General features: G+C 49.2%; 1 protein-coding gene across 4 annotated transcripts; it reads left to right on the forward strand.

The window, feature by feature from the left end:
- The first annotated feature begins 228 nt into the window (after positions 1-228).
- EMD (emerin) lies at positions 229-22,820 on the forward strand. 4 transcript variants are annotated; one of them, XM_048490639.1, is made up of 10 exons: positions 229-400; positions 915-1,108; positions 7,397-7,486; positions 10,999-11,085; positions 11,176-11,256; positions 12,029-12,109; positions 15,417-15,497; positions 15,640-15,740; positions 15,848-15,900; positions 20,992-21,415. In XM_048490639.1, exons 3-10 carry the CDS (start codon positions 7,405-7,407, stop codon positions 21,257-21,259), a joined length of 834 nt encoding a protein of 277 aa, XP_048346596.1. In that variant the 5' UTR covers positions 229-400; positions 915-1,108; positions 7,397-7,404; the 3' UTR covers positions 21,260-21,415. The 4 variants fall into 4 exon arrangements, 2 of the variants coding, with proteins under 2 accessions (XP_048346596.1, XP_048346595.1); XR_007244001.1 differs by lacking the exon at positions 915-1,108 and adding an exon at positions 21,477-22,820 and having other exon boundaries at positions 230-400; positions 20,992-21,365; XR_007244002.1 differs by lacking the exon at positions 915-1,108 and adding an exon at positions 21,483-22,820 and having other exon boundaries at positions 230-400; positions 20,992-21,353.
- The last annotated feature ends 281 nt before the right edge of the window (positions 22,821-23,101 follow it).

Below are 23,101 nucleotides of genomic sequence, written 5' to 3' on the forward strand. Positions count from 1 at the left end.
TTTGCCCAGGGCTGCCTCGTTACGCCCCTGCCGCATCCAAAGCGCATCCAAAGCGCAGCAGCGCGCCTGGGGAGCAGCGGGCGGCGCAACAGCTTCGGGTCTCTGCTGCGCTCCCCGCCGGTGCCGGCGGCGCCCTCGCCGCCAGGAAATGGCTTTTGGGGGGGGGCCAGGAGACAAAGGGCCCGCGCGGGGGCTGGAGGCGCGCCCAAGAGCCGGGCGGGGTTGGAGAGCTGGGGAGGGGAAGGGAAGGGAAGGGCAGGGGAGGGGAGGGCGCCGATCTCGGCTCCCCAAGCCCGGCCCCTCCCCGCCGCCTGACTCACTTCCCTTCTGGGGCAGCCGACTCCGGAGCCCAGCCCAGCCCAGCCCTGCCCTGCCCGGCCCGGCGCGCTCGGACAGCCAGGTACCCGCTCCGCGCCCCTGGGCACCCTGCGCCCCTTCCCCTGTCCCGGCTGGCATCGAGTCTCCGCCCCTCCCCTCCCTCCCCCCCCACGCCGCGCTGCAGGACCCCCCCTCCCCCCGCTTCCCTTGCCCGAAGCCAGATCTCTGCCCCCCCCTCCGCCCCTCTTCTCCACCGCGCCCCCTTTCGAGGTTGGCGAGGGGTCCCCCGTGCGCCCACGCCGGCTTGCGCTCTGCCAGAGCGAGGGGAGGCCTGGCGGGTGGGAAGGGTGGGGAGATCATCGCCCCCTCCCCAAGGCCACGAGCCTTGTCCCAAGGGGGCATCGGCTGGCAGGCCGTCTTTGGCTGGCAGGGGGCTGAGCCTGACACCCCTTGTGGGGGGGCAGCGCCCCAGACTGCCAGGGGGGGGGGGGGTCACTCTTTTGTGGACTTGTTTACTAACGTGGTGCCTAAACCGGCCTTTCTTCCCAAACCGGTTGGCACCGTGCTATCCTCCTCGCCGCCACCTCGGGAGGCAGGTGGAGCTGAGAGTTGGCAGCTGGCCCAAGGTCACCCAGCGAGCTAGCCCGCCGCCGCCGCCGCCGGAGCAGGGATTCGAACTCGCCTCTCCCAGGTCCTTGTCCCAGGCTCACGGTTCCTGAAGTGTTGGGAGTTGGAGGGGGCTGCACTCCTCTTGGAGTCCTGGGCTGTGTTCCAGGAGAAAAGGCAGCAGGTACATTTGCAAAGCGAAAGAACTTCATAAACTTCTGCCGTGGGCCGGGGTGGCCCAGCCGCATGCCGTGCTAGCCCCTGCGGGAGTCTTGGGTTGCCCTACACCAGTGGTGGCGAACCTATGGCACGGGTGCCAGAGGTGGCACTCAGAGCCCTCTCTGTGGGCACGCGCAAACAGAGTGCCCCCCCCCCCCCCCACATCTAGGCTGGCCTGGGCTGCTGGGCTCGATTATGCGCATTAAACCTAAGACCAAGTTTTGGGGAAGCAGTGTAGGTAACCTTGTTAAGCGCTGTTACACCCCACTGATTTTCATGCAAAGAACACAAGCACAATCCTTTACCTGGGAGTCAGCTCGGTTGCTGGCAATGGGGCTTGCTTCTGAGTAAACCCTCCTAGGGTCGTGATTCACACGTTGGAAGAGATGCACGGTTGCTTCAAAGCAGAGCCACCGACTACCACCAAGCTTACTCCTGAGTAACGCACACCTCGGAGCCAACTGTTTTTTCTAAACTAAAACCTCAGTGTTCAGGTTAAATTGCCGTGTTGGCACTTTGCGATCAATAAGTGGGTTTGGGGTTGCAATTTGAGGAGCACTCGGTCTCGAAAAGGTTTGCCATCACTGCCCTACACTCTTCTCCCCAGTCCAGCCCTCCTCAAGCTCTGGTGTCTGATGCCTCCTTTGCTTTCAAAAACTTGGCGTTGGCCGCCCTCTGTCCTTCCCTGTGCCACCCCGCGCCTCTCCTTCTGCATTCCTTCTGTCCCTGCCAGAAGATCAGGGGGCCTTTTGGGGACTGGAGCCCGGCCAGAGCTCTTTTTCCAGAGGGGGGGCGGGTATGACTTTTTCTTGCCTCTTCCCAGAGCTACCCACGCCCAGACTGTGAGGCCTTTTGGGGGGTCTTTTCATAGGGCTACCAGCCTCCAGGAAACCTCCTGGAATTACTGGCAATCTCCAGACAAGCAGGGGTCTGCAACCTGCGGCTCTCCAGATGTTCACGGACTACAATTCCCATCAGCCCCGGATGGGAACTGTAGTCCGTGAACATCTGGCGAGCCGCAGGTTGCAGACCCCTGACTGGCTGCTTTGGAGAGTGGCCTCTATGGTTTTATACCCCACGGAGGCCCGCTCCCCAAACCGTGCCCTCTTTGCGCTCTGGTCCCAAATCTCCAGGAATTCCCCTACCTGGAATTTGCAAACATATTTCCTGGTGTGGCTCCCCTCTCTTCCTAGCTCCTCTGCATTCCTGTTCAACACAAGCACACTTTAATTGCCGGGATTGCAAATTATTCCCGTTCTAGCATGTGGTGTTTTCACGAGGCAGATCCTATCTTCGATCCCTCCCACGGTTTGAACTGGGGCCATTTTTTTTTATTTTGAAGGCGTTCCTTCCTCCCGTACCAAAACATTTCCCTCCGGCAGCCTCTCCTCCTATTGGTCCCTTGCCTTTCCCTGTCTTTTCAAAATGTGCTTTTCATTCTGTTACACACAAATTGCATCAAATTGTGTGCTGTGGGACTGGGAAGTTTGGCCGGAACGTGCGTGAAATGCCAGGCGAAGAATAGCTTATCCTATTTGCTTTTAGTACTGAAGCAAACGGGAGGCCCAACACTCCGTAATCTGGTAACTTCTCACCCGTGCATGTCTTTACTCTTTCGGTTTGCCTCCAGCCTCAGTTTCCGTGGCTCTGACCCCACGCTTCTGCACTGTGGTGCCCCTCCTGGCATGGGGCTTGCGTCTCTCAGCCTTGATCCCATTAAGAACATAAGAACAAGCCAGCTGGATCAGACCAGAGTCCATCTAGTCCAGCTCTCTGCTACTCGCAGTGGCCCACCAGGTGCCTTTGGGAGCTCACGCGCAGGAGGTGAAAGCAATGGCCTTAAGAACATAAGAACAAGCCAGCTGGATCAGACCAGAGTCCATCTAGTCCAGCTCTCTGCTACTCGCAGTGGCCCACCAGGTGCCTTTGGGAGCTCACGCGCAGGAGGTGAAAGCAATGGCCTTCTGCTGCTGCTGCTCCCGATCACCTGGTCTGTTAAGGCATTTGCAGTCTCAGATCAAAGAGGATCAAGATTGGTAGCCATACATCGACTTCTCCTCCATAAATCTGTCCAAGCCCCTTTTAAAGCTATCCAGGTGAGTGGCCATCACCACCTCCTGTGGCAGCATCTTCCAAACACCAATCACACGTTGCGTGAAGAAGTGTTTCCTTTTATTAGTCCTAATTCTTCCCCCCAGCATTTTCAATGTATGCCCTCTGGTTCTAGTATTGTGAGAAAGAGAGAAAAATGTCTCTCTGTCCACATTTTCTACCCCATGCATAATTTTATAGACTTCAATCATGTCCCCCCTCAGACGCCTCCTCTCCAAACTAAAGAGTGCCAAACGCTGCAGCCTCTTCTCATAAGGAAGGTGCTCCAATCCTTCAATCATCCTCGTTGCCCTTCTCTGCACTTTTTCTATCTCTTCGATATCCTTTTGGAGAGGTGGCGACCAGAACTGGACACCTTGAGGAATAACTGTGGTGTCCCCTCTTCCTGTCGCATGATGCTTGCCTGCGAGTTACCAGGTGGATCCTAGGTCTGGAACAGTTGATTAATGTTATTTATTTATAGTCTGCCTTTCTCACCTGTCAAGGTGAATCACATAGTGTCAGTCACTGGCAGTGGTTGGGGCTTTTGCCTACTGTGTGAAAGAGTCACCCCGCTCCCTGACATTTTATGGTGACATTTTTTGCCCACCTCCCAGTGTCACAAATCCCAAGGCCCCCTGATCTAGGCTGTTGAGTCGGCACCCGGCAGCTCCTGAGCTCAGCCGGTCTTCCTGGACCTTGCAGCAAATTTGTGGGGTTGGAAGCTGCAAATGTAGCATTGGGACCTCTCTGAGGTCGGGTCTGAGGCCATGAGCAGCAACCAGGCTGGTTATAAAGACAGATATTTTAAAACGCTGCAGAGAACAACCTATGAATATAGTTTCTAGTGCTCAAAGGTGAAGTATTTTTACCAGTAGGAAGAAACTATTATAAAGTCCCAGGAACTCAGAATTTGGATATCGTGTCTTGCGCTTTCTCTTCAAAGAGTCTGAAATCACAGAATCGCTTTTATTTATTTACCTTATTTATACCTCAACTTTCTCCCCAGCAAATCAACTTACAGCATTTTGGGACTCTTTAGTTTGGAGAGGAGGCGGCTGAGGGGGGATATGATTGAAGTCTACAAAATTATGCATGGGGTAGAAAATGTTGACAGGGAGAAATTTTTCTCTCTTTCTCACAATACTAGAACCAGGGGGCATCCATTGAAAAGGCTGGGGGGGAGAATTAGGACTCATAAAAGGAAACACTTCTTCACGCAACGTGTGATTGGTGTTTGGAATATGCTGCCACAGGAGGTGGTGATGGCCACTAACCTGGATAGCTTTAAAAGGGGCTTGGACAGATTTATGGAGGAGAAGTCGATTTATGGCTACCAATCTTGATCCTCCTTGATCTGAGATTGCAAATGCCTTAACAGACCAGGTGATCGGGAGCAACAGCAGCAGAAGGCCATTGCGTTCACATCCTACATGTGAGCTCCCAAAGGCACCTGGTGGGCCACTGCGAGTAGCAGAGAGCTGGACTAGATGGACTTTGGTCTGATCCAGCTGGCTTGTTCTTATGTTCTTATTTTCCTCTCTTGTATTTTGTTCTCACAACAATCCTGTAAAGTAGGCTAGGCTTGCCCAATGTCACCCATGGCAGAGTGTGGATTCAAACCTGGCTGATCCCAGGCTGATTTTTTAGTGGCTACATCGCAATGGCTCTAAGGCCCCCTCCGTACAGCAAACGTCGGGATAAAGTAGCCCGTTTTCCTGTTTTCGCATTCGCATACATCCATGCAGGCTGCAAATTGGAGCCCACGGAAACAATGCGGGTTGCTGTTGCGCCTTCGCACGGAAGCCCGTCTTTTTTTTTTAATTTCCCACGCAGTCATGCACAAATGAACCCCCCACAGCCATGCTGATGTCTCACCACACGACCAACTGCACCTGCGTTGCTACGCAGATGTGATCCACGAAATTTTTAAAAAGGAAAACGGAGGCGAATAAGGCGCCTCCTGCCTCGCCATTTGCTTGCTCGTGACTGCAACCTGGGATTTTTTAAAAGACTTGCAAATAGTGCGATTCTCAAAAAACCCTGTTTGGGGAAAACAACGTGAGACAGACTCGTTTTAGGGGAGGGATCTGTGCAAAGTCTTAGTTGATAGTTCCATGGGACTGTCAACTCAATGCATGGCAGCTGTGAAAAAGGCAAACTCTATGCTGGGGATCATTAGGAAAGGAACTGATAATAAAACTGCAAAGATTGTCATGCCCTTCTATAAAGCAGTGATGCGACCGCACTTGGAGTACTGTGTCCAGTTCTGGTCGCCGCATCTCAAAAAGGATATCGAAGAGATAGAAAAAGATAGTTTGGGGAGGGTAGCCAAACTGGTCTACAATAGAAGAGTGAGATTTGAGTCCAGTAGCACCTTAGAAGCCAAAAAGTTTTCAGGAGTATAAGTTTTCAAGAGTATATGCCCCTAGAATCTCAAAAGCTCATATCCTGAAGGTTCTACTGGGCTTGAATTTGGATTGTCCAACCCGTGGGTCCTTCCTTCAAGCCTCTTCCATCGGAGGAAAGCTGTTTGGGTCGGAAGTAGGTTTCAATTTGCCTGCGATAGCCAGTATCCGGCCTCTTTCCCTCAATGCTTGGCTCCCAAAAATGTCAAATCCTACGTTGGTTAGACTAAGCAAATAGAATACAATATTTCAGGGACTATGAACGGAGCAGTTAATGAAAACAGAAACCTATATTCGGAGGGGATTTCCCACCCTTTCTGACATTTTGTTCCCTCCAAATAAGACATACAAGGCATCCACTTGCACAGAAAGCGAGATAACTTAAACTCTGAATCTGTAGGATTAAATATTAAAGAGATCTTCTCCATAACCGTAAAACGAACTAAAGATTAACTACGTAAAATCCAATGCTCTATACCTGACAACCATTTTAAAGTGCTAATTTATTCCCATTTTATTACTTTTAACTGTATTTTAAAAATACATATCTATATATATTATACCAGTACACTAAACCAAATTGGTTTATCATTATTTGGCACAGAATCAAATTTTAAATATCATTATCAGACAACGTTAAAACGATTAATTTGCTTTAACAGTATAGAAGCCGAGCTATCTGAAGTTGTAGCTAAATTTCTTTTGAAAGTTTTGCGGGGTTAGAAAAATACCTCAGGTTTTGCTAAGCTTAGCCTTGTATTACGTTTTGACACTTTGTCTTTTCTTCTTTTGAAAATGCCTAATAAAGGTTACTGAACTGAAAAAAAAACCCCCGTAAGATCCCCGGTTTTAAGCTTCCACGGTGTTAAGGACTTGGCAGATATCGGAGGAAATATTCTGCCCCTCCTATGTACTTTGGCAACCTGGGTACAATCGTCGTGTCAATAAATAAGTCCAGATTGAATTGTATTGGCCCTGCCCAGCCCTGCCCAATCCAGTGATGGTCACTTGCCAGTTGGCAGCAAGTAAAAACAACTCTTGGTGGGGCAGTGCTGAACGTCGGCCTGACTTATCCCGTTGCAAAAGGTTTTCTCTCTCTCATCGACAGTGGAGCAAATTTTCAGGGTCTATTCCCTGCGCAATCTCTTGCCCTCAGTACTGGATTGTGATTCTTGACCCAACTGAATTCTGTAGCTCCTTTGTAGCCGGGTTGGCCAGAGCCTGCTTGCATCTTGCCTACTTCACTACACTGAGATCACCTCCTAGTGTTGCGATCCTTTGCAAAAAAACAAGGGCATTTGTTTGGCTTGCCAATGGGGTCACCTGACATCTTCCAGCGTGCTTGCAGCAGCAGCGGCTTAGTGGTTTAGAGCAGGTGCACTCTAATATGGAGAACCGGGTTTGATTCCCCGCTCTGCCACTTGAGCTGTGGAGTCTTATCTGGGGAACCAGATTAGCTTGTGTGCTCCAACACACACCAGCTGGGTGATCTTGGGCTAGTCACAGCTCTTCGGAGCTCTCTCAGCCCTGCCCACCTCACAGGGTGTTTGTTGTGGGAGCGGGGAGGGAAAGGAGATTGCAAGCCACGTTGAGTCTCCTTACAGGAGAGAAAGGGGGTGGGGTATAAATCCAACTCTCCTCCTCCTCCTCCTCCTCCTCCTCCTCCTCCTCTTCTTCTTCTTCTTCCTCTTCTTCTTCGAGATCAGGGCAGGAGGAAGACAGGCTGTAACTATTTTTCTTTTTACATTTTCCAGGCAGCATCATGGAGGAGTACAGAGGGTTAACGGATAATGAGCTGATCGCCCGCTTGAAGAAATACGCCATCCCCCACGGACCTGTTGTTGGTATGGACGAAGAGGATAACGTAGTTTTCTTGGGGGAAGTCAATATGTTTGCGGGGTGCTATTCAAGTGGGGTGCAACAAACCCTAAGTGACAGGCCCAGGGATGGAGTCATAATTTCCCTCCCCCCCCTCTGGTAGAAACTGGCAACGTCCCTGTAATTAATGCCATTACTGGGCCCATTGCACAGATAAAGAAACTGAGGCTGGGAAACCCCAACTTCTTCAAATGTATAGAATATCCCAGGAGTCCCCATCCTTTTCGAGTCTGTGGGCACCTTTGGAAAACCACAGCCATGAAATAGCTGCCACTGAAGGCGAAGCCGGCCACAGAATGGCTGCCGTAGCTTTCCTTTGGTCACCGAGTGATGATCCCTAAGTGAAGTCGGCCCGCGGGGGTCGCAAGGAAGAGGTGAGACGCGGTGATATCATCCGGTGGAGAGAGCCAGCGGCAGGAAGCGTGATCCGTGGATCTGGCAACTCTGCCATGCGCTAGTCCCTGGCACCTTTTATTAGGGTTTACGATGGGGGCGTGCATGGGAGAGCGGGAGAGCGGGAGAATATCATATGATACATGACATCATGGGGTTGCCTACGTGCGGGAGGAAACGTTCGCGTCTGGGTCTAATCCATACCTGGGGGCAAGCGCCCCTTTGTCCAGGACACCTGGTGACCGTGAGTCAGGTAGTTCATGACCTGTGACTCACGGGGGGTCTGGGGGATGGGTGAGCGTGTGCACCCAGAAGGACACAGATGGCAGAGGCATTCCATGTGCTCTTTCTGAGGTTCTGCTGGATTCGCGGGGCTCATCCCTACACCTAAGCTGTGTTGGCAGCTGCTGTCAAAGAAATCCAGATACAGCCAATCAAATCTCTAGGGACCATCAGAAAATTTGTTGGGCAAAAGCCCTTCAAGGGCCTGTTTGGTGGGTACCAGGGAGGTGTTGTGATTGCCATGGCCCAGGGCACAGCGTTGGGGACCCCCAAATACCCATTTAGTTCTAAGGCTGATTATACGCCGGTGCTCTGTCTCATGCTGAAGGGAGATTCGTTTCAGGGCAGAGCTTCTGTTTTTTCCCTCCCTGTCACACTCCGCGTGGCAGATCCCATAATCTCCACTGTTTGTAAGAGTGAGCAAAGAGTAATCTTTTCCCCTGCTTCACAAGGAAGATGAACCAAATGGCCCTGCTTCATTCTTTGCTTCAGGCTTTTTGTTTTCACCCCGCCTCCCCCATTCTACTTCCGCCTTCCCTGATGATTGGGAGGGCTTTGTAAAACTTTATTTACTCTTCAAGCATTTGTACCATATTAGATCTATCAGAATAATGATCGATCTAAAACAGGAATATTGAAATAACAAGCCTCTCTCTCCTCCCACGGCGGCAGCAGCAGGAGGAGGAAGTATGTGTGTGCGTGTAGAGGGTGGAGGAGGGAGGAGGGAGAATCTCAATTCTAGGACACGGTCCCCTTCTTCAGCAGTGTGTGTGGTCCAGGGAATTGCTTTGCCTTTTTCATTCATGGGGGGATTATTTTTGCAGAGGGCTACAATATCGATATACCAGCAATAACAGCAATATCGATAGAAAAGCCAAGCCAATATCGATAGAAAAGCCAAAACACCACAAGAGAGAAAAGCAAAGGAACTGTGCCTTTGTTTGGAATAACCAGTCGCGGCTTGGGCTGCAGAACTCCTATGCGCATACATTTATCCCTTCCACATCGCAACTTTCCCCGTTTTGGTTTTGCTATATTGCGACTCAGCATAAGAAATTAAATAGGGATTTAAAAAAAAAATTCAGAAGACATAGATGACATAGACTAATTCTCTGATACGAAGGGAAAGTAAAAAAAAATAATTCATGCAGATTTCCTGGTCGTGGGAGTGTCGCACCCCTAACCACCAGGATGTGGAAGGGACAACTGTATTTGGAAAAGATTTGTGTGATCTTCAGGCTGTAGAGGAAGGCTAGCGGGGGATGGGTGGAGATTCTGGAAGGTGCATCCATTTTTTAAAAAGAACTGCTAGTGAGTATGGTTGATTAGAGTGTCAGAATAGAATCTGGGGGGTCCCGAGTTCGAATTCCCTCTGTGCCACGGAAGCTTGCTGGGTGACCTTTGGCCAGTCACATGCTGTCGGCCTAACCTACCTAATAGGTTTGTTGTAGTGCGGAAAAAATGGAAGAGAGGAGAAGGCCGACCCCGTTGGGGAGAAAGGCAAGGTAGAAATCAAGTACAGTTATCCGTTCCACCTTGCCAGGGTTAGGGGCGTGGCACTCCCCGTAATGGGCCCCACAATTCAAGAAGGAACAGATCCAGGGGAGGGTGATCAAAATGGTAAAAGGTCTGAACCCATGCCCTGTGGGGAGCTGCTTAGGGATCTGGGTATGTTTAGTCTGGAGAAGAGAAGGTTAAAGGGGCAACCTGATAGCCATGTTTAAATATTTGAAGGGAGGTCATGTTGGAGAGGAAGAAAGATTGTTTTCTGCTGCTCCAGAGACAAGGAGTAATGGATTCAAGGTGCGGGAAAAGAGATTCCACCTAAACTTTAGGAAGACCTTCCTGACAGTCAGGGCTGTCTGACAGTGGAATACACTATCTTGCAGTGTGGTGGACTCTCCTCCTTGGAAGTTTTTAAACAGAGGCTGGATGATTATCTGTCAGGAGTGCTTAGACTATGTGTTCCTGCTTAGACTATGTGTTCCTGCAGGGGGTTGGACTGGATGGCCCCTGTGGTCTCTCCCAATTCTGTGATTCTGTCTGGGAATCCTCACGAAATGTTTTGGCCCTCCCTTCGTACCAGATAATAAATCTGAATTATTTTATTTTCACTTTTAAAAAGTGTGATTGGTGTTTGGAATGTGCTGCCACAGGAGGTGGTGATGGCCACTAACCCGGATAGCTTTAAAAAGGGCTTGGACAGATTTATGGAGGAGAAGTTGATCTATGGCTACCAATCTTGATCCTCCTTGATCTCAGATTGCAGATGCCTTAGCAGACCAGGTGCTCAGGAGCAGCAGCAGCAGCAGAAGGCCATTGCTTTCACCTCCTGCATGTGAGCTCCCAAAGGCACCTGGTGGGCCACTGCGAGTAGCAGAATGCTGGACTAGATGGACTCTGGTCTGATCCAGCAGGCTCGTTCTTATGTTCTTATGTTCTTAAAAAGAAATGGTGTATATTTATGGTATTAAAATATAACATATGTTGCTGTTGTACAATACAATACATACATTTTATGTATTTCTGTGTTTCTAAAACTTTTTTTGTGTTGTCTGCTGGCCTTTGTATGTCATCTGCGGCTTCCGCAAAACCCCCCCCCCCCAATTCCCTTTTAATTTCTTATGCCAACCTGAGATATATCAAAACCATGATGGGGAAAAGTCACGACGTGTAAATAAATAAAAGTTGGGATTGCTGCAGGCAGCCCCATCAGGAAGGGTAATGTGTAAAGGAAACAGCGGGGCTATAAATATTTTTGTCATCTTGGATTAAACCACCTACCTGGATTCTGTCTTTCCAGGAACAACTCGGAAAATTTATGAGAAGAAAATCTACGAATATGAGAAGGAGCGGACGAAGAACCCCGGGAGAGCAGAGGCTTACACAGGTGAGAAGAATTGGGCCAGTATGGGGAAAGGGTATCCATGTTGGGCAGCGGAGCCTTAGACAATTTCCCTGGTGGTTTGTGTCCCCACAGAGCCAAGGAGCACCCACAGCTACACACGAGAGACCTTTGTGAGTCCTCGGAGCAAGGAAGACTTCAACTATGGGAGAGAAGGTGAGGGATACCTCAGAGGAAATTGCAGATTGGCGAGGGGAGGAGAGTTAAGAGGCATTGGAAGAACTTGGGGGGAGGTTTCGGGGAGCAAGATGAAGCCACACTCTTTGGATGGAAATGGTGGAACGTCTCGGTGAGAAAACCGACCTGGCTATAGTTAGCACTGGGAATCTAGGTCTGTCCTGGTTAGTACTTGGTTGAGAGAACACCAGGCGAGTCAAGGGCTGCTGTTAAAATGAAGAAGAGTTTGGATTTATATCCCCCCTTTCTCTCCTGTAAGGAGGCTCAAGGTGGCCTACAAGCTCCTTTCCCTTCCTCTCCCCGCAACAGACGCCTTGTGAGGTAGGTGGGGCTGAGAGAGTTCAGAGAGAACTGCGACCAGCCCAAGGTCACCCAGGAGGAATGTGGGAGTGCGGAAACACATCTGGTTCACCAGATAAGCCTCCGCCACTTGTGTGGAGGAGTGGGGAATCAAACCCGGTTGTCCAGATTAGAATCCACTTAATCACTACACCACGCTGATTCTCTGCAGGGGCAGGAAATGGCAAACCACTTCTGTTCATCTTTTGTCCTGACCTGCGTGGAAGTCCAGGGTCATGACACAGAAGCAGGCTGTGACAAACCACCTCTGAAAGTCTCTTGCCTTGCAAACCCTGCGAGGTCACTGTAAATTGGCTGCAACGTAACCGCACTTTCCACCACATAGTTAGCTGTGCTTTGGAAGAGGGGAGGTACCAAAACAGATTTTTCCTGATTGTTTTGCCTCTCCTAGCTGTTGGCTCCACAAAGTCGTTTCTAAAGGAAAGCTATGACTCCCCAAGAAATGTGGAATATACTGAACATGGGAATGAAGGTATGTGTGTGGTGGTGGGGGTGGGATTGGGTAACCGAGGTGGGATTATGGTATATAAGCGCACCCAGTTTAACACTGAGCGCAGGAGATTTATTTTGGGGGAAAGGATTTTTTGTGCATTAACACCTAACACCCAAATTGCTGTCCTCACAATCTGTTAATCCTGATTAATTAAATATATAAATTGATGTAGTACATCTTATGCTTATCAATTTTCAGTGCTGAAATCTGAATTCTAGGGCTCAGATCAAGAGAACGTTTTCTCGCTCTCGAAACCTATTGACATTTATAGCTAGATTCGAATCCAGGAGCACTGTAGAGGCCAGCAAAATGTTCAGGGTAAAAGCTTTGGAGAGTCAAAAGTTCCCTCCATCAGATACCTTCATATCTGATGAAGGTGACTTTGACTCTCACAGCCCCATCCATTTGGGGGGGGGGGCAAAAGGGCATTAGAGAGCAGCAGCAGCAGCAGCAGAAGAAGAAGAAGAAGAAGAAGAAGAAGAAGAAGAAGAAGAAGAAGAAGAAGAAGAAGAAGAAGAAGAAGAAGAAGAAGAAAAAGAAGAAGAAGAAGAAGAAGAAGAAGAAGAAGAAGAAGAAGAAGAAGAAGAAGAAGAGGAGGAGGAGGAGGAGGAGGAGGAGGAGGAGGAGGAGGAGGAGGAGGAGGAGTTTGGATTTATATCCCCCCTTTCTCTCCTGCAGGAGACTCAAAGGGGCTGACAATCTCCTTGCCCTTCTTCCCGCACAACAAACACCCTGTGAGGTAGGTGGGGCTGAGAGAGCTCTGAGAAGCTGTGACTAGCCCAAGGTCACCCAGCTGGGGTGTGTGGGAGTGTACAGGCTAATCTGAGCCTCCACAGATTCCCCAGATGAGCCTCCACAGCTCAGGCGGCAGAGCTGGGAATCAAACCCGGTTCCTCCAGATTAGATACACGAGCTCTTAACCTCCTACGCCACTGCTGCTCCAGTACAGCCTTGCTCCAGCGCATTTTCCCTCCCTGGGGCAGCTACCCTGGCAGAGGTGACAGATGTGCCAGTGGCCACTCACCCCTCAGCCCCATGCTGCAAAACCCGAAAGTCTGGACCGCAGCAGTGCAGCGTTTCGACTGCGTTTGGACTTTAGCAGTTCTGCGTTTGGACAGACTGTGGCATTCCCAGGGATAGAGTGGACGTTAGTTGACTCTCTTCTGGGACTGAGGGCTGGGACGGAACCTGGGATCCAGCCGGTTCGCACCACTTCCGCAGAACCGGTTGTTAAAATGGTGCTTGTAAACAACCAGTTGTTAAATGATTTGAATCCCACCAGTGGCTGGGAATATGGCACCCCGCCCTTAAATTTACACCACCCTTTTGGTGGTGTCAGTCATGTTAGCCCAGGGGTAGGGAACCTGCGGCTCGAGAGCCGCATGCGGCTCTTCTGCCCTTGCACTGCGGCTTCATGTGCCGAGCTGCCGGCTTCATCCTTGCCCACCCTGCAGGCAGCAGGGCGGGCGCACCAACTGCCCGCGGTCGGCTGGGCTGCGCCACGGGCTTTCCCTCTCGCTTGCCCCATTGGAGCAGGGCGGGCGCTTTCCTGGCAGCCGGTGAGGCCGAGCCGCCGGCTTCATCCTTGCCCGCCCTGCAGGCAGCAGTGGGCTGGCGACCACTGCCCGTGGGCCTGCTGGGCAAATGCCGCGTAGGAGCTTCCCTCTGCGCCACACCCCGCTCGAAAGCAAGGGCAGGTGCTTTCCCGGCGGCCGGCAAGGCCAAGCCGCTGGCCCCATCCTTGCCCGCCCTGCAGGCAGCAGGGTGGGCGCATCCATGCACTTCTCAGAATGAGTGGAGTAAAAGGTAAAAAACCCCAATATATACAGTGTTATCTTTATTTTAAATGTCAAAAATTATTTGCGGCTCCAAGTGTTTTCTTTTCCCGTGGAAAACGGGTCCAAATGGCTCTTTGAGTGTTAAAGGTTCCCTACCCCTGTGTTAGGCTTTTTAGGGCTTTCCGGCAGCAGGGGGTTTCTGAGCTGTTTCTTGCTCCCCACACACCCAGAAACCCTTCTCGGAGGCGGCAGGGCAGAGCCGCATTGGCGCGGTGTCCTGCCATCTCTGGGTTTGGATTGGGTTCCCTCTATCTTATGCATTAAAAATCTGGTTAATTTTTAGGTGCTATTGGATTCGAATCTAGCTGTTCTACTTCAGACCAACATGGCTACTCACTGGAAGCGCTGAAATTTATAGAATATGAAGTATGATGTTGCTAATAGGCATGAGGCACACATTTTGCAATTTTGTAGTATTTGGACCTCAGCAAAGAGGAAGCATTGACTAAAAAGGTTCTTGCAAAATCAGATGACTGGACCGAGAATAGATTCGAAGGTTTTCACGGCCGGATTCAACTGGTTGTTGTGGGTTTTCCAGGCTGGACACAGCAACAGACTTCCCTCTGTGACACACCTCTGAAGATGCCAGCCACAGATGCAGGCGAAACATTAGGAACAAGATCCACCAGACCACGGCCACAGAGCCCAGAAAATCCACAACAACCACAAGAACAGATTGTTTGCGCACCTTGCTTTGTAAAGGAAGGTGGATAATAAATGTTTAAAGTCAATCTCAAAAAGGATATCGAAGAGATAGAAAAAGTGCAGAGAAGGGCAACGAGGATGATTGAAGGATTGGAGCACCTTCCTTACGAGGAGAGGCTGCAGCGTTTGGGACTCTTTAGTTTGGAGAGGAGGCGTCTGAGGGGGGATAGGATTGAAGTCTATAACATTATGCATGGGGTAGAAAATGTTGACAGAGAGAAATTTTTCTCTCTTTCTCACAATACTAGAACCAGGGGGCATCCATTGAAAATGCTGGGGGGAAGAATTAGGACTAATAAAAGGAAACACTTCTTCACACAACGTGTGATTGGTGTTTGGAATATGCTGCCACAGGAAGTGGTGATGGCCACTCACCTGGATAGCTTTAAAAAGGGCTTGGACAGATTTATGGAGGAGAAGTCGATCTATGGCTACCAATCTTGATCCTCCTTGATCTCAGATTGCAAATGCCTTAGCAGACCAGGTGCTCAGGAGCAGCAGCAGCAGAAGGCCATTGCTTTCACATCCTGCACGTGAGCTCCCAAAGGCACCTGGTGGGCCACTGCGAGTAGCAGAGAGCTGGACTAGATGGACTCTGGTCTGATCCAGCAGGCTAGTTCTTATGTTCTTATGTTCTTAAATAACCTTCAGGACTGGGCACTTGCTGCTTTTGTGAATGAAAGCTGGATTATCAGGAAGATAAGGAGCCCTTTTCTAACACTTTTTTTTCTGTACTACCCTAGATCCTAGTCCCATAAAGTCCTACCTGAGTTATAACTACAGGTTCCCCCGCCATGAAGGACGTTCCACATACATAACGGAAGGTAAAATAATGGCAACTGGAGCTTTGGCATGTTTAGACTTGGGTGGCCCTAGAATCAAGGCTAAAACATTATACACTGCCCTTTCCAACTTTGCAAACTATTGGTGAGTCTCTCCCTCCCTCCCTCTCTCTCTTTCACCCAGATTGGGATGCCAACTCTTCGGAGGGCTCCACCTCTTCTTACCGTTATGAATCATCTCTGGGCAGTGGGTCACATCTAGGGGGAGTGAGCGGTCGTCAGCCAGTAAGTGGACCCCCACAACTATCAAGAGTAAAGCATCTGCGAGGATCTCTGGAGAGGGAGTTTTCCACACCTGCTCTGCATTGAAAAGTTTTCATTCTTCTTTTCAGATTGCAGAGCCGTACCTCTACAGTTCCAGCTTCAAAGATGTCCCATCTGAGAGGTGAGTGGGGATGATATCAAAGGCATCAAGAAGACAGGATATTCCTGGGAGTTGGTAGTAGTGTGGCTTACCATTTTCTTAAGGAAGAATAATGCTGGGTGCCAGATAAAAAACACATGCAAATGTTTCCCTGCCCCTAAAACAAAAGGAACAGTCCAGTAGAAGAAAAGTTTGAATGTATATCCCCCCTTTCTCTCCTGTAAGGAGACTCAAAGGGGCTGGCAATCTCCTTTCCCTTCCCACACCCCCATAACAAACACTTTGTGAGGTCGGTGGGGCTGAGAGAGCTCCAAAGAACTGTGACTAGCCCAAGGTCGCCCAGCTGGCGTGTGTTGGTGTGCACAAGCTAATCTGGTTCCCCAGATAAGCCTCCACAGCTCAAGCGGCAGAGCGAGGAATCAAACCTGGTTCTCCAGATTAGAGTGCACCTGCTCTTAACCACTACACCATGCTGGCAGTAGAAAGACAGCCTTCCTAAGCGAGCATGCTGGGAAAACCAGTGGCGTACCTAGGCAAACTGGAGCCCTGGGCAAAACCTGAGTTTGATGCCTCCCCATGGGCGGCCACCCTCTCCCACCGTGACCAAACAATGATTTTTTTCCACCAGGTCGTTTCAAAGTCACCATCACATTATAGAACATGCCCCAACTCACAAATCTGAACACAGCAATGGGCCATACCACACACAGCAGAAATATTTTTTAAAAACATTTTCAAAATGCTTTCAAAATGTTTTATTACTGCTATGAAAACATTTTATGGTGTTGTATCCAGTCCCCCCAATTGGGGGAAACAGCATCACTTTCAATGTTATTTAAACTGGGGACCCCAGATTCTCCCTTTAAGGTGGATTTAAAAGGAGAATCTGGGCTCCCTAGTTTAAACAAGTGATGCTGGAATCCACCCCCAAACAGCATTATTTTCAATGGTGTTTAAACTAGGGGTCAGTGCTATCAGTCACAGACCAGGAAAGGGATTTAGACGTTACAGGGGTCAGTGCTATCAGTCACAGACCAGGAAAGGGATTTAGGCGTCTTAGTTGATAGTTCCATGGGAATGTCAAATAAATGCATGGCAGCTGTGAAAAAGGCAAACTCTATGCTGGGGATCATTAGAAAAGGAGTTGATAATAAAACTGCAAAGATTGTCATGCCCTTATATAAAGCATTGAAGTGCGTGACTACCACACCCTTGAGTACTGTGTCTTTTCAGTTCTGGTCACCTCACATCTCAAAAAAGGATATTGAAGAGATAGAAAAAAGAAGTGCAGAGAAGGGCAACGCAGGATGATTGAGGGACTGGAGCACCTTTCACTTATGAGGAAAGGCTGCAGCCGCTTGGGGACTCTTTAGTTTGGAGAGGAGGCGTCTGAGGGGGGATATGATTGAAGTCTACAAAATTATGCATGGGGTAGAAAATGTTGACAGAGAGAAATTTTTCTCTCTTTCTCACAATACTAGAACCAGGGGGCATTCATTGAAAATGCTGGGGGGAAGAATTAGAACTAATAAAAGGAAACACTTCTTCACGCAACGTGTGATTGGGGTTTGGAATATGCTGCCACAGGAGGTGGTGATGGCCACTAACCTGGATAGCTTTAAAAAGGGCTTGGACAGATTTATGGAGGAGAAGTCGATTTATGGCTACCAATCTTGATCCTCCTTGATCTGAGATTGCAAATGCCTCAACAGAAAAGGTGATCGGGAGCAACAGCCGCAGAAGGCCATTGCGTTCACATCCTACATGTGAGCTCCCCAAGGCACCTGGTGGGCCACCGCGAGTAGCAGAGAGCTGGACTAGATGGACTCTGGTCTGATCCAGCTGGCTTGTTCTTATGTTCTTATGTTCTTAGGGAGCCCAGATTCTCCTTTTAAATCCACCTTAAAGGAAGAATCTGGGGTCCCCAGTTTAAACAACATTGAAAATGATGCTGTTTTGGGGTGGATTATCCCCCACCCTGAAACAGCATCACTTTCAATGTTTAAACTGGGGACCTTAGATTCTCCCTTTAAATCCATGGATTTAATAATAATAATAATAACAACAACAACAACAACAACAACAACAACAACAACAACAACAACAACAACCTTTATTAGGCATTTAGAGAATAAAAGAAAGAAAACAAGCATTGGCAAGAAGGGGTGGATTTAAAAGGAAAATCTGGGGAAATGTAGGGGGTGCTCTCAGCTGTCAGGGGTGCAATTAGTTAAGATAAGCAGCACCAAAATTTCAGAGTATCTTTGTGAGACCCTACTGATGATACCACCCAGGTTTGATGAAGTTTGGTTCAGGGAGTCCAAAGTTATGGACCCTCAAAGGTGTAGCCCCCATCTCCTATTAGCTCCCATTGGAAACAATGGGGGATGGGAGCACACCCTTTGAGAGTCCATAACTTTGGACTCCGGTGAAGTTCAAACCCTCACCAAATCTGGGTGATATCATCAGGAGAGTCTCCCAAATAATCCCTGAAATTATGGTGCTGCTAGCCTAAAAACTGCACCCTCTGCAGGCCAAAAACGGAAAAACACTGAAAATACAAAAAATCCCACAAACGAACCTGCAGTTTTTGCGCCCTGGGCAACTGCCCACTTTGCCCAATGGGAGGAACGCCTCTGGGGCAAACAGCTATTGGGACACAACTCACTGGGACTTTTCCTGCACGAACCCCATTTAAATGAATTGGTCATTAGGACATAAGAAGAACCATGTTGGACCAGCTGGTGGCTCCTCTAGTCCAGCATTCTTTTTCACGCACAGCAACCTACCAGTTACCCTGGAGGGCCAACAACAGGGCACAGAGGCATAGCCTCCTGGTTCTGGGATTCAGAGGGGGAGTGCATCTGAATGTGGAGGCTCCATTTCATTTCACTGAGATGTAAGCAGAACATTTCCCAGTGGTGTTTTGCTTCATATTCAAGAGTAGGAGGTAGGGTATAATTTTGAATTAGGGTTACCAGGTAGTTTCTGGTAATTAAAACTGTGAGCAATGCACAAATACTGGCTAGCAGCCAGCAGCATGGAATAGCTTAATACTTTGTATTGTCGAAGGCTTTCATCCAGAATCACTGGGGTGTTGTGTGGTTTCTGGGCTGTATGGCCATGCTCTAATACAGTGATGGTGAACCTTTTCGAGACCGAGTGCCCAAATTGCAACCCCAAACCCACTTATTTATCGCAAAGTGCCAACATGGCCATTTAACCTGAATACTGAGGTTTTCGTTTAGAAAAACGGTTGGCTCCGAGGCATGCGCTACTCGGGAGTAAGCTTGGTGGTAGTCGTTGGCTTTGCTTTGAAACAACCGTGCAACTCTTCCAACAGGTGAATCACGACCCTAGGAGGGTTTACTCAGAAGCCAGCCCCATTGCCAGCAACTGAGCTTATTCCCAGGAAAAGGATTGCGCTTTAGTTCTTCGCATGAAAATCAGTGGGGTTTAACAGCACTTAACAGGGTTACCTACACTGCCTCCCCAAAACTAGGTCTTAGGTTTAATGCTAATACTCGAGCTCCAGCTTAAACCCAGAGCCAGCCCTAAAATGTGTTATTGTGTGGGGGGACGACTCTGGCGGCGATGCGTTCACAGAGAGGGCTCTGAGTGCCACGTCTGGCACCCGTGCCATAGGTTTGCCATCACTGCTCTAATAGCATTCTCTCCTGATGTTTCGCCTGCATCTGTGGCTGGCATCTTCAGAGGATCTGATGGTAGTCAAGCAAGTGGAGTATATATATCCCCATACATTCCTGCCGTCCTGACTGCCTGTCAATCAAAGAAGCTCATTTGGTGGATACAGAAGAAAGGGCCTTTTGGGGGGCAGCCCCAGGATTACAGCCCCAGGAAGATGCATCTGGCATCTTTGCTTTTGATCTTTAGGAGATAGTTGGAGCCGGTTTTGTTTCGGACCGCATTGGGGCAGGTTTAGTAGCAGTCCTGAGTAGTGATTTTAAATTTTATTTATTTCTTAGATTTGTTCAGGCTCAGGGTGGTTTCCAACACCTGTGAAAAAAGTGTGCAAACATTATAAATAATTTAAATTATTATTTTTTGAAATGTAAACTTAAAACTAGCAATAAAAGCTAACACAGGCCATTGTTTGAACTGTACATGTGTCCCTATCTTATTCACTCATTTATCATTTATTCAGTTTATATTCCGCCCTCCCCCAAGGGGCTCAGGGGTTCATTGATTGAACTATATATGTGTAATTATCTCAGATGTCTTAACATAAGAAAATAAGAACAAGCCAGCTGGATCAGACCAGAGTCCATCGAGTCCAGCTCTCTGCTACTCGCAGTGGCCCACCAGGTGCCTTTGGGAGCTCACATGCAGGATGTGAAAGCAATGGCCTTCTGCTGCTGCTGCTGCTCCCGAGCACCTGGTCTGCTAAGGCATTTAAGAACATAAGAACTAGCCTGCCGGATCAGACCAGAGTCCATCTAGTCCAGCCCTCTGCTACTCGCAGTGGCCCACCAGGTGCCTTTGGGAGCTCACCTGCAGGATGCGAAAGCAATGGCCTTCTGCTGCTGCTCCCGCTCCCGGGCACCTGGTCTGCTAAGGCATTTAAGAACATAAGAACATAAGAACTTTGGCTGGCCAAAAGGCCGTAATAATAAATATCTATCTTGGAACATAAGAACTAGCCTGCTGGATCAGACCAGAGTCCATCTAGTCCAGCGCTCTGCTATTCGCAGTGGCCCACCAGGTGCCTTTGGGAGCTCACCTGCAGGATGTGAAAGCAATGGCCTTCTGCTGCTGCTGCTGCTCCTGAGCACCTGGTCTGCTAAGGCATTTGCAATCTCAGATCAAGGAGGATCAAGATCGGTAGCCAGAGATCGACTTCTCTTCTAGCCTCAAACTTGAATGGGATTTCAGCCACTATGGGGAGGAAGGGAGGAAAAGGACAAAAGGGGGCAGGGGGAGAGGAAAAGGGGAGGGAAAGGTTTTTATGTCTTTACCATACTTTATTGCGTGTGTTTTAGTCATGCCAGCGAGCCACCCTGAGCTCTGTAAGGAAGAAAGGCGGCTTATCAAATGTTTTAAACGAATCTAAATGAAATAATAAACATCTGCGCTCTGTCATTACCGCCACAGGGACAGCAGTGGCTACCAGACCGTCTTCCATCGGAAATCGTCCGGCCCGTCCTCGCTGGGAGTGGAGCCCCGCCGCGCGATCCGTCCCGAGCTCCAGGCTCCGGCTGCCGAGAGGAATCGAGGCGGCGATAAGGGATCCAAGCGTTACCTCCCGCTCTGGCCCCAGCTCCTGCTGTTTGCGATGTTGGCCGGCTTTCTGGCCTTCGCCTATTTCTTCCTGCAAGGCAACGTGGACGATAACCCCTTTCTGAAGTATCTTCAGCACTAAAGCCTCGGGCCTCTGGCGCATCTTCTGTCTGGCTAGAACAGGGTTCCCAGAGGGTACAGGATGTTTATATGGGGCTGTTGCTAAGTGCCTGCTGGTTCATCTAATCCCGTGGTGGCGAACCTTTGGCACTCCAGATGTTATGGACTACAATTCCCATCAACCCCTGCCAGCATGGCCAATTGGCTGATGGGAATTGTAGTCCATAACATCTGGAGTGCCAAAGGTACGCCACCACTGATTCTAATCTAAACTGGAGAGGTGTAAAAGGGATGGGGGGGGGTACCTATGTATGCAGGAAGCTGCCTTATAGTGAATTAGAGCCACTCTCCAAGTGAAGATCTCCCAGATAGCTAAATCCAGTAGCACCTTAAGGTTCCATAGCCCCATAAAGAGACTCACAAGAGTCAAAAGCTCCCTTTCGTGCATCAAAGCTCCCCAACCATCGGCTTTGCTTTTTTAAAAGCTTGTACACTTAGCCGTTCCACACCGAGGCTTTCTCCATCGCGGTTTTGATATATCACAGGTCGGCATAAGACATTCAAGGGGGAATCTTGGGGAAGTTTTGTGGAAACCACAGACAACACGTGAAGCAGACAACACATAAAAAGATTAGAAACTCAGAAATGGATGCATAAAAATATATGTGTAGTATTGCGTAATGTCCACATGTTTTCTCTTTTAATACCACAAGTACACACCATTTCTTTTTTAAAGTTGAAAGAAAAGAAAAAGAAGAAATTCAGACTTCTTCTCTGGTTCGAGAGGAGGGCCAAACAATTTTACCTAAATTTCCAGATCGCCTCGGGCGGGGCAGGGGGGTCACACCCCTAACGCCAGCAGTGTGGAAGGGATAACTGTACTCCAAGAATCCTGTTGGTCTTTGAGTTGCTACTGGACTATAACCTTGCTGTTCTACTACAGACCAGCACTGAAAGTATCTTTGAGGGAGGTCTTCCACATGACCTGCTGCCTGACGCTTTTAGCTGGAGATGGCGTGGCTTGAAGCTGGGGTCTTCTGCATGGGAAGCGGATGCTCTACCACTGAGCCACGTCCCCTTCCAAAGACGTGAAGCTGCCCTACATGGAATCAGACAATTGGTTCGTCAAAGTCTGCATCGCCTACTCAGACTGGCAGCTGCTCTCCAGGGACTCAGGTTGGAGGTCTTTCCCATCACCCACTACCTGGTCCTTCTAACTGGAGATGCCCGGGATTGAACCTGGCACCTTCTGCATACTTAGCAGAGGCTCTACCACTGAGCCACCCACGGGGGTGAAGGGACTCCTGAGCACTTTTCTGAGTCGTGGCAGCTTTACTCCATTCCTTTGCCCACCAATCCTTATGTCAGCTATGTGGGGGCATTTCTCCTGCTAATTTTTATAGCTTCTGCTTCATAATTGGGGTGGTTTTCTCTCAAGTGGGCTGAGGGGAGAGAAGGAACAGAAGGAGAAAACATGTAACCCATCAACAGCTTTTTAAAAGATATACTGATGTATCAAACATTTAATAAATACCACTGAAGAGGGTTTTTTGTAAAAAAAAGAACACGACTCCTGGCTCATCCTTCAATTGCTTCTGTTATCACAGTGGTGGCGAACCTTTGGCACTCCAGATGTTATGGACTACAAATTCCCATCAGCCCCTGCCAGCACGGCCAATTCGCCGATTGAAGAAGCAAGCCTTTATTGGCATAGACAACAGTACAACAGTAATAAAAAACAGATTAAAAAGCATATACAATACAGGTCGAAGGAAATCTACTGGCGTTTGGTAATTTCCAGGAGAAAGTCTGCCACTATCATACAGAGAGAAGGATCAGGGTTGTCCAACAAGTAGTGTAATCT

Source organism: Sphaerodactylus townsendi, linkage group LG03, assembly GCF_021028975.2.
Source record: "Sphaerodactylus townsendi isolate TG3544 linkage group LG03, MPM_Stown_v2.3, whole genome shotgun sequence".
Lineage (NCBI taxonomy): Eukaryota > Metazoa > Chordata > Lepidosauria > Squamata > Sphaerodactylidae > Sphaerodactylus > Sphaerodactylus townsendi.

Bases quoted from the DNA above. Each gene is read 5' to 3' on its own strand.
- EMD (XM_048490639.1), top strand. From the start codon at position 7,405: ATGGAGGAGTACAGAGGGTTAACGGATAATGAGCTGATCGCCCGCTTG. The intron at 7,487-10,998 runs GTATGGACGAAG...CTGTCTTTCCAG, and splicing joins CCCCCACGGACCTGTTGTTG to GAACAACTCGGAAAATTTAT. The intron at 11,257-12,028 runs GTGAGGGATACC...TGCCTCTCCTAG, and splicing joins CTTCAACTATGGGAGAGAAG to CTGTTGGCTCCACAAAGTCG.